The sequence below is a fragment of the Mya arenaria genome, chromosome 5, assembly GCF_026914265.1.
Source record: "Mya arenaria isolate MELC-2E11 chromosome 5, ASM2691426v1".
In the NCBI taxonomy this organism is placed as follows: Eukaryota; Metazoa; Mollusca; class Bivalvia; order Myida; family Myidae; genus Mya; species Mya arenaria.
Window position 1 is genome coordinate 79,507,144 of NC_069126.1, and position 17,034 is coordinate 79,524,177.

The window sequence follows — 17,034 nt, forward strand, 5'->3', positions numbered from 1 at the left end:
ACTATATATGCATTATTGACATACTTTCAGTGTTTATATATTTTATTTAAGTTAAATTTATTTCCCTTTACGCCACTTTGAGCATCTTTACGCCTCTTTACGTATCTTTACGCGTCTTTACGCATCTTTACGTATTTAAGGTATACCGTTGTTTATTTACATGTTTTACAAAGTTCTACAAGATGCTGAGTTAGTAACAATTTAGAGGATGTTTTCAAAGAAATCAGACAGTCCAAAGGTGCTCGTCACATTGCCTGGATACAGTAATACATATTTTTTTATTTTAAATATTTATTTTTTTATTATTATTTATTTTGGTCAAAATATGTCATTTAAAAAAGTATTCCACAATTTTTCATGAAAGAAAATTAGTATAATATATAAATAAATATAAGGTAAACATGTGCAAAAAAATCATCAATTCCAAACGGACCTAATCAATAGAGCATAGTTCCTAAAATATTTGAGATAATCTAATAATTTTTACTGTTCTGATAAGGTAAGATTCCCATCTACAAGAAAAATATAACTTTTATGCTAGTAAGATTATCTATACTGGTGTTCATAGTTGAGGGACCCGTTCTAAAGCACTGTAGTTTGACAATTGGCCATATACCTCTATATTGGTGTTGTTAGTTGAGGGACCCGTTCTAATGCACTGTAGTTTGACAATTGGCCATATATCTCTATTCTGGTGTTCATAGTTGAGGGACCCGTTCTAAAGCACTGTAGTTTGACAATTGGCCATATATCTCTATACTGGTGTTCATAGTTGAGGGACCCGTTCTAAAGCACTGTAGTTTGACAATTGGCCATATACCTCTATATTGGTGTTGTTAGTTGAGGGACCCGTTCTAATGCACTGTAGTTTGACAATTGGCCATATATCTCTATATTGGTGTTCATAGTTGAGGGACCCGTTCTAAAGCACTGTAGTTTGACAATTGGCCATATATCTTTATACTGGTGTTCATAGTTTAGGGACCAGTTCTAAAGCACTGTATTTTGACAATTGGCCATATATCTCTAAACTGGTGTTCTTATTTTGGGGACCCGTTCTAATGCACTATAGTTTTACAACTACCCAAATATCTCTATACTGGTGTTTATAGTTGAGGGACCCGCTCTAAAGCACTGTACTTTGACAATTGGCCATATATCTCTAAACTGGTGTTCTTATTTTGGGGACCCGTTCTAATGCACTATAGTTTTACAACTACCCAAATATCTCTATACTGGTGTTTATAGTTAAGGGACCCGTTCTAAAGCACTGTATTTTGACAACTAGCCATGTACCTCTATACTTGTGTCCATAGTTAAGGGACCCGTTCTAAAGCACTGTACTTTGACAACTGGCCATATATCTCTATACTGGTGTTTATAGTTAAGAGACCCGTTCTAAAGGGTAAACGGACATTTGCCCCCCCCGGACATTTGCCCCCCCGGATGTTTGCCCCCCTTTTGGACCATGGCGGACATTTGCCCCCCCCCGCCGTTTTCGAGGGGGCGGACATTTGCCCCCCCCTCACTGTTCGAGGGGGCGGACATTTGCCCCCCCCCCTCCATTTTCGATGGGGCGGACATTTGCGATAACTTTAATAATCTTACAAACTATCAACACCAAACATGTGTTTGTATTAAAGTGCGATCCAACACTACAATTAAAGCAATCCCGATCGCGCTAATTACCTATGTGTGCATGATATCAAAGAAGTGTTAATTAATGAGAAACAATTAAAGCAATCTCGATCGCGCTATTTACCTCTGTTTGCATGATATCAAAGAAGTGTTAATTAATGAGAAACAATTAAAGCACTGTATTTTGACAACTAGCCATGTACCTCTATACTTGTGTCCATAGATGAGTGACCCGTTCAAAAGCACTGTTGTTTGACAATTGGCCATATATCTCTATACTGGTGTCCATAGTTGAGGGACCCGTTCTAAAGCACTGTAGTTTGACAATTGGCCATATACCTCTATATTGGTGTTGTTAGTTGAGGGACCCGTTCTAAAGCACTGTAGTTTGACAGTTGACCATATATCTTTATACTGGTGATCATAGTTGAGGGACACGTTCTAAAGCGCTGTAGTTTAACAAGTGACCATATATCTCTATACTGGTGATAACTCTATATAGGAGACTTTCTTATGCACTGTAGGAAGTCAATTGACACATGTTCATTTATTTTTATTTTTTTTGATAGAATTGGACCAAAAAGACACTAGAAGCACACTAGCACAAAATGGCCACCACCACTATCACCATAAAGTGTGTGCTGTGCTGTCTGCATACACCATCTTGCTTCTGGAATGTAGAAGAGTTCAAGAGCGAACCATGTTGAAAAGCCAACTGGTAAGACTGCTTTGTGTTTGTAATTTTGTATGATACCACATTTATTGTTTCTGCCACTCTTAAAAGAAATGTCCATACACAAGTACAGGTCTAATACACAAGTACAGAATTGAAATAAAAACAATGATTTAAAGAGCATTGAGTTGATGAGTGAAAACAAAAATGATATACCCATGTACATGTTTAATAAACAATGCATCTCATACTATGAATTATTAATGCTATTAGGAGCTGGTCATGGACCTTTGCCTGCCATTCATCCAGAGCCTGCCTCAGTAGTGGTAGGTATATCCTGCTTGGACCCACAGTTGACCACACCATTGAGTCCATGATCTCAGTAGCAGCCATGACAACATCTACAGACTGACATCTGCAGTAGGCCTATGGATGCATACAATCTGCACCTATTACCTTGGGTAAGAATAAACCTTTCCAAGTCCTCAGTATCAACATTTCTGTAATTAAAACTAAAAATAATAACCTTTTTAAACATAGTTATAAATAAATATATACAGACAAAGTAAATTTTATCATTTGTTTCATGAATGTGTTTTGTTCGAAATGCTGTAAAAGCCATAGCTTCATACCTGTAAGATTACTGTTAATGATAGTTTGTTTAATCATTTAATTATATATGGGCTACATTTAATATATCATCACTTAAAGCTGCACTCTCACAGATTGGACATTTTTATTTTTTGTCTTGGACCGAGCCATTTTTGGCGAAAGTCCATGGAAACCAGTGATATTAGACTGCTGACAAAAAATAGATCACAGATTTTTATATTTAAGTTCAAAAAATCATGTTTTATGCATTTTTCTTAAACCGTTAGTCACGGTTTTAGCCATAAAGTATTAATTTTCTAACAGAAATATGCAAATCTGCGCTCTGATATTTTGTCAGCAATCTTATATCATTGGTTTGCAGATATTTACGCAAAAATTTGCTCTGTCCAAGACAAAAAATAAAAAAAAATGTAAAAACAGTAAATCTGTGTGAGTGCAGCTTTAAGGTAAACAATATAATATATTGTTTACCTTAAAGCTGCACTCTCACAGATTTATCATTAATCAGGAACAAAGTTTTGTGTTGTTGACTTTAAGAATGTACATTACAGCTGCACTCTACAGTTTTTACATTATTGTGCATGTTTTGTCTCAGAAACATCCTTCAATTTTAATTATTTAAGATTAAACAATAGAACAGATCTCAATTGTGTGAAAAACTGCTGAATTTTTTTTCTTAAAGCATAACTAACTCTTGTAGCCATAAAACATTGATTTCCAATTGGAAATTAAAAAAACAAACACGATCTGATCTTTTGTCAGCAATCATATATACTTATCACTGTTTTCCAGACATCTAGCATAAAATACCTCATTCCAAGACAAAAAAGATGTCAAATTGGTTGATCCGGCTGTGAGAGAGCAGCTTTAAACAGAGACTATATGATATATTAGGTTTCAGAGCCAATGTTTTTGCATAATTATATAATAAGTTTTCCATTTACATGTTATTAAACCTTTTAAATTTATTCGAAGTTTTAGATTTAGAAATAAAACTTATTTGAAAGTTGATTTTGTTAGGGAATAATGTACTGAAAATTTGGTACAAATGTGTAGGACTGATATTTATATTCAAGGGGATGATGTTGTTGTGTCACTGGTTAAGGTTACATCAATCATTCAGTGTTATAAAAAAAATGTTTGCATAACAACTTTGTTAATATCAGAGTTATTTGTTTGAGGACCTTGTAACTTTTTGCTATTTTGCACTAAAACAGCATACAACCACTAGCCAACTCAGTGGGGGTACTTATTATGTCAATATCGAAAAAAGGTAATAAATTAGGCTAAATATGCACCATTTCAAACGTGATTTGTTTAAAATTTCCCTGAACCCCACTGCAAACATTTAAAACTGTATCATTTTCGTTTCTGAGGGATGGATGTGTGTCAAAAGGCTGCGCCTTTAATCATTCCCCTCTTACATCTGCTTGTTTTTGAAACCAGTTGATCAAAGTCACTGTTAATGCTATAAGTAAAACATTATTTTTGTTTTATATCTCAGACAGTTAATACTTTTTTAGTATATTTGACTTGACCAGTCGATTATCCTTTATTAAGCCTGTCTCACACAGAACACGGTTGGGCACACGGTTCCAATACGGTATACTCGGTTATACACGGATTGACTGGTACAAGTATTGAGCTCCAACCGTGCCTGGGCATGAGTTAGTACGATTTAGACTAGAATGAAGCGCGAGTATGTACGAACAAAGCACGGATATACTCGGTCAAGCAAGGTTTGTCACGGTTTGAACACGATTTGCAAACGATTTTCATACGATTGTTGTACGGTTCCAAGTACGGTCTAGTACGGTCTGTTACGGCCTAGTACGATTAAACACGACTTTTACTCGATTAACTGGACATTTACAGGGTTTACATACGGTCCCACCGACTTTTGTTCGAGTTATGCTCGAATTATCACACATTCGTGTATGTTTTGATATAAATTGACTCGTTTTGATGGCTTGGCTTCATAAATTTTCGAACTTTCAACTGAGAAGTTATAAAAATGGCAGATGACAGAATAAGGGAATTAAAAATCATGATAAGACTGATAGACATTGAGATTATTTTGGCCAGAAGGCGTGAGGGGAGACAAGAACAAGCCAACAGAAGGAGAAGAACAGGTTGAAGTGGTCGGAGGGCCTTTGTGGCCCTTTTTGTATTCTCGCTGGTAGAATCTTCCATGGTGGGGATTATTTTGGGGACCTTCTTCTTCTTTGGAGGCATTATGTAGCAAGTACTCTGTTGTTTCAAGGTGGCAGCAGGTAGTTGTGTTTTCTGTTGTGTTCGACTACTGTATGATCATACACGAGCATTGTACAGACGTAGAGACCGTGTCTGGTCGTACTTGACCATGTATAATTCGTACTTGAACCGTATTGGTCGTATGGCGATCGTATGAAACCGTATTGGTCGTATGGCGATCGTATAAAACCATGTGTACACTCGTGTGAATCCTACGGTGATCGTGTGACATTCAAGTGTTAATCCGGGTGTTGGATGTAGGACTTGGGAACGGTTTCACATGATTCCATACGATTTATATACGATATTGACACGGTTGAGCTCACTCGTGGAGTGGACTTCATGTGCGGTTGTATATACGGTCTCACACGGTCTCTCACGGTCTTGTACGATCGCTAATACGATCATGTAACGTTTCTTCCCTAACTAGCTCGGACACGCTACCTTAAATTAAACTATAAACCTATTCTCGGACTGCATTGTCCCAAAAATTAAGTATGAAATTAATATTATATACACGTGATTGACAATGATTGCTTACAAAACCGAATGATTAGAAATAATTGGTATGGTTCAAGAATCAACGTTTAATTATGCCAAAACCAAAAACGCACAAACAGAAACACTACAACACCTACGCTATAACTTCAAACAGGACCAGCATACAAAACGCTTATAAACCAATCACAATATATCAGCGAAACCCACAGTCCTAAATGTATAGCTTTTACGGGGAATCAAACCATTGACCCTGTTCCGTCTGTATCGCAATGATCCAGGCTTACTAAGAGGCCAAAAAGAAACCCCACGGATGTCCGAACCTGGAAACTAGAAGCTGTAGCGCAATGCTTCACTTTAATTCTCCTAGCCTCCAATAGTTCAGAACCCGCCCTAAACAGTACAAAAGATACTCCAAAGCTTCCCTATATATTATTAACTTGATGTTCTCACATCGGCGTCGAGACACGAACTAACTATTTCTATGCCTTTCGCTTCTTATATACCCTAACATCACGTGATCAGAATGGAATGGTCCATTTTAACAAACACGATGGGCGAAACCATTATATATAACTAACGTTACAGAGTAGGGGTGTCAAGTTTATCAAACTTACGAAAAAGTAGAAAACTATTAAGAATACAACTTAGTTCGTATTAATTAATCATTTACTAGCTAAATTTAGACATTTAATACTAAAACCATAACATAAGTATTAAATACACGAAATCATCATAAAGAACTCATAGCGATAAAGCGAAAATCAAATACTCTATAAAATTCACTAAAACAGAAATGATTATTTTCCGGGCTCCGGACTACATGATTCCATGAACATTACAATCATACACGGACATGGCACCCGTGCCAGTTTTTTAAAAGTTTTAAAAATCATACACGGCTTTCACGGATACACTCGAATGGCCCAAGTGTAACTCGGATAAGGCAACGGTTGGTTCGGTTGTATGTACGGTTTACACGAGTGGGCAACCGTATAAGCCGTGTGTTCTGTGTGAGACAGGCTTTATGATCATTAGGTCAAAAGGTCAGTATTGCTGATATATGCCTTCTTTAATCTAGCACAATGTCTTTAAACATCTTTTGTTTAAATGTATTTATTTGTTTAATGAGTGCATGTACTATCGCATTGTGCATTTGTTAATTGGAGTTTATGTTCAATGTGTGTAAATTAGCACAAGTATCTTTTATAAAATAGCATTATGTACAGATGTATTCTCTTAAATGCTTTTTAACCATATTATTTGCAAGATCTTTGCATATACTGACAGGTATTGGTCTTAATTAGTTAAATGAACAATAAAAGGTTACTATGCAGTCACATTTGACTAACTTTTAAAATAGCCCACTGGGTGAATTTTTTTTTGTTTATTTCCACTAACCTGACTGATCACTATTTTTTAAGCGGACTCTACACATTTTGCTGTAGTGTGTATTTGTTTTCTTAATTTCCTTAAAAATGTGCTTTTTTGTGAACATGTTAAATTTTGTTAAGCTCGGCTATTGGAAAAATAAGGAGGCTTTACTACTTGCCCCAGTGTTGCTGTTGGCGTCTGGTACAAGGTTTTGATAGGCACATTTTATATTTGTAACCAGGTTTTCACTGTTAAGTGAAACCTGGTTATGAAATGACATTGTTTTGTGGGCTGGTCAGCAGGAGGGAAGCATCAAATACACCTAAGGTACCTTATAATTTTAGTTAAGTTTGACAGAGAGTGACCAAACTTGGTATATAGGTAGAGTTTATTGAGATTTTACATGGGATTACATTTGCGGCTCCTAGGATCAAGGTCAAGGTCACTATTAATATAAATAGAAAAATGGTTAGAACTGAATAACTAGTTAGCGTTGACATATAGTGACCAAACTTAGTATATAGGAAGAGCTTATAGAGACCTTTCATGGGATTGCATTTGGGGCCCATAGGATCAAGGTCACCATTACCAAAAAAAAACAAAAAAACTCAAAAAACTATTGTAACTTTATCACACAACAAAGGGTTAATTAATTAGGTTTGTCTGTCAATCATTGAAAACCTGTTTTTGTTGCATTGCAGCATTTCTTGCTTACTTTTAATTTTGACTTTTTGATATTGCATTTGACAGCCACATATTACATCATTATTGTATTCATTTCTAAGACAAAGCGGCATATAGTTGAGGTCACTGTCCTATGACAGCTCTTGGTTATCTTCAAAAAATAGAATAGTGATATACCCTGGTATAGGTAGTTTGGGTACAGAATCCCGGTTCTAAAAATAAAATAGAAAAAAGCATATTGACCTACCCTATTTATTTTGGAGAAGTTAGTTGAAACAAAACACTTTTTTGACCATTTATATTAAATATTGTATTTTTGCTTAAAGCTCCATGTTAAGCCAATAAGGTAACTGTTGTTCTCAAATGTTATAGCTTTTGCCTATAAACTTTCAATAGTTCATTGGAACCAGTAGGTTCATCAAGATGCATCTCTGTACATGTAGCCCAGTCCAGAACATTTGTCACATTGCTGTGTCAGCACTTTTTTGAATGGATTTTTTTATTTTCATATGATTTCAAATAAAGTATTTAAAAAATGTTGATTTCTTGTATTAAGTGATTACTTCTATCCTTATAAGGTCAGCAGGAAGGTAGAAAAAGTCTCTGTAACATGTATAAAGGCATGATTGAAAGCATTTTTCCATTTTGCACCAAGCAGATTGTTAATTTATACCACCTTCAGGTAGTCATGATCAACTCTTCAAAGATATCCCAGGTAGTCATGATCACCTCTTCAAAGATATCCCAGGTAGTCATGATCACCTCTTCAAAGATATCCCAGGTAGTCGTGATCACCTCTTCTATGATATCCCAGGTAGTCATGATCACCTCTTCAAAGATATCCCAGGTAGTCGTGATAACCTCTTCAAAGATATCCCAGGTAGTCATGATCACCTCTTCAAAGATATCCCAGGTAGTCATGATCACCTCTTCAAAGATATCCTAGGTAGTCATGATCACCTCTTCTATGATATCCCAGGTAGTCATGATCACCTCTTCAAAGATATCCCAGGTAGTCGTGATAACCTTTTGAAAGATATCCCAGGTAGTCATGATCAACTGTTCAAAGATATCCCTTTGTAACTATGCAGTTGTTGCCAGCATACTTTAAATCTACGATTCAATAGGCCGGTCGAAGGGAGATAAAAAAAAAACAGATCAAATTGCTGCCGGGTTAGCAAAAGTTAAGTGTTTCTTCGATGTATGAAGTGGAATGACAGGCCATAGATGTAAGACTTGAAAGGAAAATCATTTGGTTGTTCAAGCCTGAACAAAAGCCAAGATCAATCAATGCTTCAGACCCTTGATATAAGTGTATAATAATTACTGTGTACTTTCAGAAGAATTAATTTGTGACACAGTTCACATAAGTTCCGCTTTATGTTGATATTTCCATGCAGATAAGTAACCATACTTGTATGAAAAACTTTTTCTCAATTTCACCAAGCATAGAAAACTACCTACAATGGAAGTGCTTTTGTCACAGACTCAAATCATGTTATCTAAAATCCCCACAATTCTTCCATATAATTTATTATTCTTCTCTTCAAGTTCAAGCCCATTTCAGATGAACAACATCCATGTAAAAAAACACAGTAAAATAGACTTTCATCATATATTTTCTTGTAATTCCTCATGTGAATCCAATTGTTGATCTAGTAGTTTCTTCACATACGGTAATTCAACCTATTCTTGTAGATCATCTTCTTAATCTAATGTTCTTGTAATTCCTCAGGTTTTCAGTGAATCCAAAATCCAATCTCAAATCAATAGGCCCCAGTATCACGAAAGAACTTAAGACAAATCTCTGACTCAATCTCAAAGAATGAACTCAAAACAGGGGCCGTGATTACGAACGGTCTCAAGTCTGAGTCTGGACTCACACTCACTTATTACAGACTCTATTTTTTTAACGGTGTTTACAAAGAGACTCAGACTCAGACTCTGACTCAAATCATTGAGACTGAGTCTCAAAACGTGAGTCTACTACGTAGCTGTCTCACGTGAAGTAAATCTCAACTGTCATGGCGGACAGACAACTTGACAGATATTACCGGTATCGTAGATTTAGGTTGCCTCGTCGACCGCGTGTATTTACCGACAGAAACAACCCTTTAGAGATTTTAGATGTAGAGAGTGTCCGGAAAAGATATAGATTTTTTCCGGACTCAATCATGATATTAGTTGGAATCGTGGAGCCAACGATCGGTACAGCGACGATGAGGAGCAACCCGCTCCCCCCTCTCCTGACGGTATTGTGCTGCCTTCAGTTTTTTGCAACCGGCGTGTCCAGGTCGGCTGTCGGCAAGGCAATTCATGCCGTATCTGTTATCCTTGCAGGACTGTTAAACAGATACGTTAAATTTCCAACGGGGTTGGAAATTGAAAGTGTAAAACGAAAGTTTAACAGTGTCGCCGGTAAGTTTGGCTTTTTCTTGTTTTGATGTACTTCTATGCTGATTTCACAGCCAAATATTTTGAGGTGACTCAGACGGAAATGTCATTTTATTGATTTGGATTTCTGTTTATTTTTTGAAGTTATGATGAGCAATATCGTATTTGTGGATTTATTAAAAGAATCAATTACAACAAAGACATTAAATTTATGATGACAAAGCATGTGGATTTATTTTTGTGGACATTCTGTGTTGTAACGTTTGTGGATTTTTTTTAATGCACCAGTTAGCTACAATAATGAGCGATCAGGGATACTTTTTTATTATTTTGACATTTCATGTGTATCCCTGTCACCAGTCTGCCATAGTCTAAAAATTGTCAAAAGACTGATTGACGGCCATTTAGGTGGACTAATGCACCAGTCAATTGTAACCACGGCCCCCCGAGGTCCGGGGATAGCCGGGGAAATGGACCGTGTTTTTACCTATCATGTGGCCCCGCAGTGTCGGGTGAATGCAGTGGTTTTGTCTTCGCTTCAAATATAGCGGTTAATGGGCCTTACCTAGGGTCCCTTGGATGCAGGGGCATTTGGCGGGGATTTACCGAATTACGGACACTACAGACCATGGACATTACGGACCAGACATTACGGACCAGATTTAGGGACACTACGGACCAGATTTAGGGACATTACGGACCATCTTCGGAATCTTACGGACCATGATTTAAACATTTTTTTTTAAATTATTCACTCATTAGTTTATAATTTGTTAATAAATACTTGAATATGAGTGCTCAGTTTGACGTTATATCTTCCATAAAACTGTGAAAAATCCCGTGAAGTTCGAATAGATCTCAATATAAAATCTTGTGAAATTCCAAAAGGTGTTAAAGACCTATGCATTTATAACAATTATGTGAACAATAATGAACGAAATTTGAAAGATCGCCAGTTAAAAGCAACAGAAGAAATATTTTCCAAAACAGTTTATTTCCCAAAATAAATCCAGCAGAAATATTTTCCAAAACAGTTTATTTACCAAAATAAATCGAGCATATATTAAATAAACGATGTGTGGTTGTTGCAATTCTTGCAAACTGATGTTTAAAACTGGCAATTTCTGTTGCCTTAATTAGTGTTTATTAGTTATAATTGTACCCGTAATTATCGGCGGTATATAACAAAAGAAACAAACATTATACTGACAACCTTTAATTGGCAATCATAAAAGTGTGAAAACCCATTGTAACGGCGCACTTTCACTGAACCCACGGCTCAATACACAATCCGACTGGTAGGTTACATTGCCATTTATCATGTGGCTCAGATTTAGCGGAAAATGAGGTTATGGCATGTTGACATTAAAAACCAGTCAAGTGTAATTTGTTGATCTTGTTCAAACGTAAGTAAAAAAGTTAAAGGTTATACTTTTGGTTTGGACACTAAAAATAAGTCAAAGAATACGGAAGCCTATATATGCAACTGCAACCTATCTTTGTAAAAATCGGAGCTGCAACCTATCATTTTCTTTTCGTTCTCATATCTTTTAAAATCATTAATATATTTGTTCACAAATACCCGTACCTGTTATAATTAAACAAAACTTAAGTGTTTTATGCGGTTTTCCCGAACTTTTATCTCATTTTCTACTAAATCTGAGCCAAAATGATAAATAGAACTGTAACCTACCAGTCGGATTGTGTACATGTTGGAAACATTGCAGAAGTGTTCTCGAAAACGGTAACAGTTTCAAGGAGAATATGGATATGTAAATACACACTAGGTATGTAGGCATATGATAGGCTATGTTAAAATTCCAAGAAACTATCATAATTATAGGTATTACGTTGATTTTCGGCTCAAATCGAGCGTTTTGGTGACGCCTTCTTGCACTGAAACCAACCATTTGGTCACGTGGATTCCCCGCCGTGACTGAACCTTTCAATTAAAACAGTTGAAACGGAAAACAAACAAATATGACGATTCAAAGTTTATTTCAGAAAGCAATCGATCACATATGAAAACATTAATATTCACATTTACAATTATAGGATAAACACATATTTCGTTCATTATTATTCAAATTATTATAATATTTTATTACAAATACATTGATGTTTAACATTGGAATTTCCTGGATTTTTCAGTTACATTAAAGAAAATTTTCATACTGAACACTAATATTCAAGTATTTATTAACAAATTTAAGACCAATGAGTGAATAAATTAAAAAAAAATGTTTAAAAACATTATAAATGATGGTCCGTAAGTTTCTGAAGATGGTCCGCAATGTCCCTAAATCTGGTCCGTAGTGTCCCTAAATCTGGTCCGTAATGTCTGGTCCGTAATGTCCATGGTCCGTAGTGTCCGTGACCCGATTTACCATCTGTTCATCCCCGTAGGGCAGAGATTTTAGCCTGGTTGGCGGGACCGAAAGTCAACGTCCCAGCTATTCCCCAGACCAGGGGAGGGGGGCCGTGGTTACAATTGACTGGAACATAACTTGGAGTGTGTTTTTAAAGATTGTGCCTGGTGGATAAATGTATCATCATGAGAAGTTTATGCTACTGTACAGATTAATATTAATTAGTTTTTGATTTGAAACAATGTAATAAAATTATGTTGTTTTTGGTCAATTACTGATAATTCAACAATTCAACCCAGCTAATTTATAGTACTGAAGGTGCCATAAATGGATTACAGGATTTGTGTGGAAAGTGTGGTAAGTTTTTTACTTTTGAAATAACTATCATGTTTCTATTCAGTATTTGATAAAATTTGTATTTTTCCTTACAAGGTTTCCCAAATGTAGTTGGAGCAGTTGATGGCACTCATGTCAAGATACAGGCACCACCAGACAACGAGGCAGATTATGTGAATGTACAGGTATGAAAATCTTAATTTTATATGTTTTCGATTCATTTTGGAAATCTTTTTCTGAAACCAATACTTGTTCCTATATTGAAGCTTGTTTTAACATTAAAAACTGTTGGTCAAGAAACAAAACAATCATATTTGGATTCTTCATCTAGGATCTAATAATGGTGAAAATATGGTCACTAACTTGTACTTGTTATCTTTCAGATGGTATGTGATGCAAATTACAGGATAACTAATGTTATTGCTAAATGGCCGGGATCTGTGCATGACAGTCGAATGTTCTCGGAGGGGATCTTGTGCCAGAAGTTGGAGACTGGTAAGTGCATTTGACTTAGATGAAGCTGCAGGTTTATGATGTGATAACATGAATACTTCCATACATACAGTAACCCTGTTTGCTAATAACATTTGCTGATTCCGCGATTGGTTCACAAATTTATGATACTGTGTGTGTGTTTACTGATATTATCAACTTCAGTCCTGAACTGTATGAAATATTGAATGAAATTTTCTTAATTTTTTTTTTTATGTACGAACCAAAGTGAAAACATCAAAATATGAATATAAAATAAGTCGGCTTTTAAAAGTATTACAGATAAGTGATATGAATGTTTCTCTTCGCAGGACAAATTGATGGACTGCTGCTTGGGGACAGTGGGTACCCATGTCGAAAATACCTCATGACACCCTATGCGAATCCTAGAAATCTGTCGGAGGAAAGGTATTGATAAAAAATCAAGTATATTCATTGATAATTGTTTTCTATCACATCAGTGAATATCAGATGATATTTTACCTGTATAATTATGATCTCATACATCTGTCTCTTTTTTGTTCACATAATGTTTATTTAGCAATGCATTTTAATAAAAAATAAATGACATCAGTGGTCCATTTCAAGTTTTTTGGTCAGTCAGACCTGCCCAGAAGTATCATATGGAATGTTGACGTTCTATAATATGGACAGCTGACGTCCTGTATTATGAACTGCTTACGTCATAAAACTGGTGAATGTTGCTGGCAAATTTCACGACATTTATCATTGATCACAATCCAGGGAAATGATATTAAAAGTAAATCTTATGCAGCCTTTAAGTATTTCTGATATTTTCAGATTCAACACAGCTTTGTGCCGCACCAGAGTGCTCATAGAACAAACATTTGGAATGATGAAGAGGCGCTTCGCAGTACTGAAATACGGAATAAGAACGACACCAGACAGAGCGGCTGTTTATGTTGCCTCATGTGCAATGTTGCACAACTTTGGTTTTGAGCATGGAGATGTGTATGGACGCCAAACATACGAGAATGATGACATGCCACAAGTGGACAACCAAGGTGTTGATGTTAATGGGCGGACCCAAAGGGACAATCACCCTGTCAATCATTTGTCATTGTTGTACGTGTAGATTTTCATATTTCAGTTAAACAGTTACTGACTATTTAAGAAATAAGCAGAAAACATCTAATTTTTATAAACTTAAATATAAGATTCTGCGATCTAATTTTTGTCAGCAGTCTTACATAACTTGTTTTTATGGATTTTCAAAAATTGGCTCGTTCCAAGATAAAAAATATTTCAAAACGTTCAATCTGTGAGAGTGCAGCTTTAATATCTTTGATAATACCAATTATTGAATGTAATATGCAAGGCTACTTAACAGGGATATGCATTGAAGACAACAGGTTCCTTTAAGACATTAACTGGCTATATTTATCTATAGATGAATTGAAAAAAAAAACAAAACTTTTATACTTTATGTAGCTGTAAGTCCATGTTTAACATGTTTAACAATAGGAGAAACTACATAAAACATGTGCTATACATTTAATGGCAAAAGTGTAAGTTGTGGATATCACTTTGAACATCTATCACCGATTGTATTTCTTATTCATTAACACATAAATAAATGTCAGTTTAACAAACAATTCATTATAACTATGTAACTTTACCAAATGGAAGACTGATAATAACACAACATTAACAATCAGATATTACAGTAAAGTGAGGTTCCATAATGAAATGAAATGAAAAACAATATTATACAATTATGTTATCTGAATTGTTACAGATTGTTTTTGATTTTTTATGCTCTTTTGCAATAGTTTATAAGCAAAAATTGATATTTTCAACTTCATTTAAACAGTAACATTCAGTTTCATGGTGTGTATTGAGAAAAGAATGTATACTGTTTATGTCACATCACAGTTCTGTTATTGATTTGTAAAAGATATTGATCAGCATTATTTATCATCTTTGTTTTTGTAATGGTTTGCTTAACACAATATTGATTTTAGCAAAACTTGCTCTGCTCACTTTTACTGTGTTACAGTTATTTTGCACATTTTGTTCATCATAATGCATGAGTGTAATTCTTTCTGAAACTGTTGCACGAGTCCACTCGGTCAAATTTACACAATTTTTCATCAGTTGTTTTTGAGTTGTATTGAACAAAGTAAAACTTCATGAAATTATTGTAAGATATGATATATCAACAGTAATACCCCATATAATACCAATGACTAAAATAACCTAGACATTCAAGTTGAAACAATAAATGTATTACAATTTAATGTAGACTTATTCCTATTACACAAATAAGATTTTTTGATTGTAAATACTTTCCATCAAAATGATTTTAGATACATCATCAGAGAAAATACTTCTACATACTTAATAATAAAGGATAATTTCCATCTCAATAACACATGTTGTATATGTTGAAGAACAAATGAGTAGCTCAAATTGATATTACGGTAAATGATTGGTGAATGCTAAAATATTTACTATGGTCTACTTAAGTCTTAGTATGAAGAAATAACTTGTTAAATGTTCATTTCTTTCAAATTAAACTCAGTATCTTTCATTAAATAAATTATTTTAGACATCTATTCATCCTTTTTGGAATATTACAACAATATCATGGAGTGTGGTATATATTATCTAGGAGTAAGAGTGGATCTTTAAAGCTGCACTGTCACAGTTTGAACAAGTCTTTTTTCTTTTTTTTAATGTTGGAACGAGCCAATTTTTGTGAAAATCCAAGGGAACCAGTTATATGAGATTCATGACAAAAATTAGATCGCATATTTTTATAATCAAGTGCAAAAATTGATATTTTATGCATTTAAGCCATGAAATATTAATTTTCGAACAGAAATATTGAAATATACGATCTAATTATTTTTTTGAGAGCAATCTTATATCACTTGTTTGCAGAAACATACGCAAAAATTTGTCCTTTCCAAGACAAAACATGAAAAAGTTGTAAAAATGGTAAATGTGTGAGAGTGCAGCTTTAACAATATATACTGCATTCAAAAAGAGATCTTATGAAAAATTGTAACTTTCATTTCCTAATCCTGGAAAAGTAATGTTGAAATCCATGTTAGCATTTCGCATGGCATTCTCCAGAACAGATTTTTTCAATTGGAAAAGTTCACGTTGTTAAGCTATCTTTAAATCTAAAAGTTCAATCTCTTTTCTTGCTCTGCAAACTTCAAGGTCATGAAGCTCCTCGGTCAGCTCAATCCTATCCATGCACTTCCTACGACCTATGAAGAAATTGTATATTTTTGTTTTTAAGTTTATACATTTATAATGTACACAACAAAAATGCAAATATTCCTTAGCATGGATTATAATGAAAGCAAATTTACTCTAAAAACATGCATATATTGCTGTTGATGATTTGAAAATGAAATAAGGCATTAAGACCACCAATGTTGAAAAAAAATATCTTTCAAATGCAAAAGGCAGTTAACAACTGAAATTAATATGTTTTCTTTTTTAACCAAATTTCATCTGCATCCATATTATGCCATTCATCCTTTCGTGTAAGTGTTTAATATTTATGATTTGACTGATATACATATATATCCTATGTTCCTGATTTTGTGTTAAATATGAATATACCGTTGAAAATGTACTCATAGAAACATATCAAAACAATGAGTTATACAAATTGTTTACGTTTCTTTGTATTTGTCTGCATCACTCTGGGTTCATCTGGGTGTTCATGGG

At 34.8% G+C, this 17,034-nt stretch overlaps 1 protein-coding gene across 1 annotated transcript; it reads left to right on the plus strand.

Moving 5' to 3' along the window:
* The first annotated feature begins 10,095 nt into the window (after positions 1-10,095).
* LOC128234823 (putative nuclease HARBI1) lies at positions 10,096-16,945 on the plus strand. Its single transcript, XM_052949353.1, has 5 exons — positions 10,096-10,150; positions 12,928-13,016; positions 13,215-13,326; positions 13,635-13,731; positions 14,125-16,945. The coding sequence occupies exons 3-5, from the start codon at positions 13,215-13,217 to the stop codon at positions 14,417-14,419; spliced, it is 504 nt and encodes a 167-aa protein (XP_052805313.1). The 5' UTR covers positions 10,096-10,150; positions 12,928-13,016; the 3' UTR covers positions 14,420-16,945.
* The last annotated feature ends 89 nt before the right edge of the window (positions 16,946-17,034 follow it).

Coding starts and splice junctions, on each gene's coding strand:
- LOC128234823 (XM_052949353.1), top strand. CDS start 13,215: ATGGTATGTGATGCAAATTACAGGATAACTAATGTTATTGCTAAATGG. Junction 13,327..13,634: donor GTGCCAGAAGTTGGAGACTG/GTAAGTGCATTT, acceptor TTCTCTTCGCAG/GACAAATTGATGGACTGCTG. Junction 13,732..14,124: donor AGAAATCTGTCGGAGGAAAG/GTATTGATAAAA, acceptor TGATATTTTCAG/ATTCAACACAGCTTTGTGCC.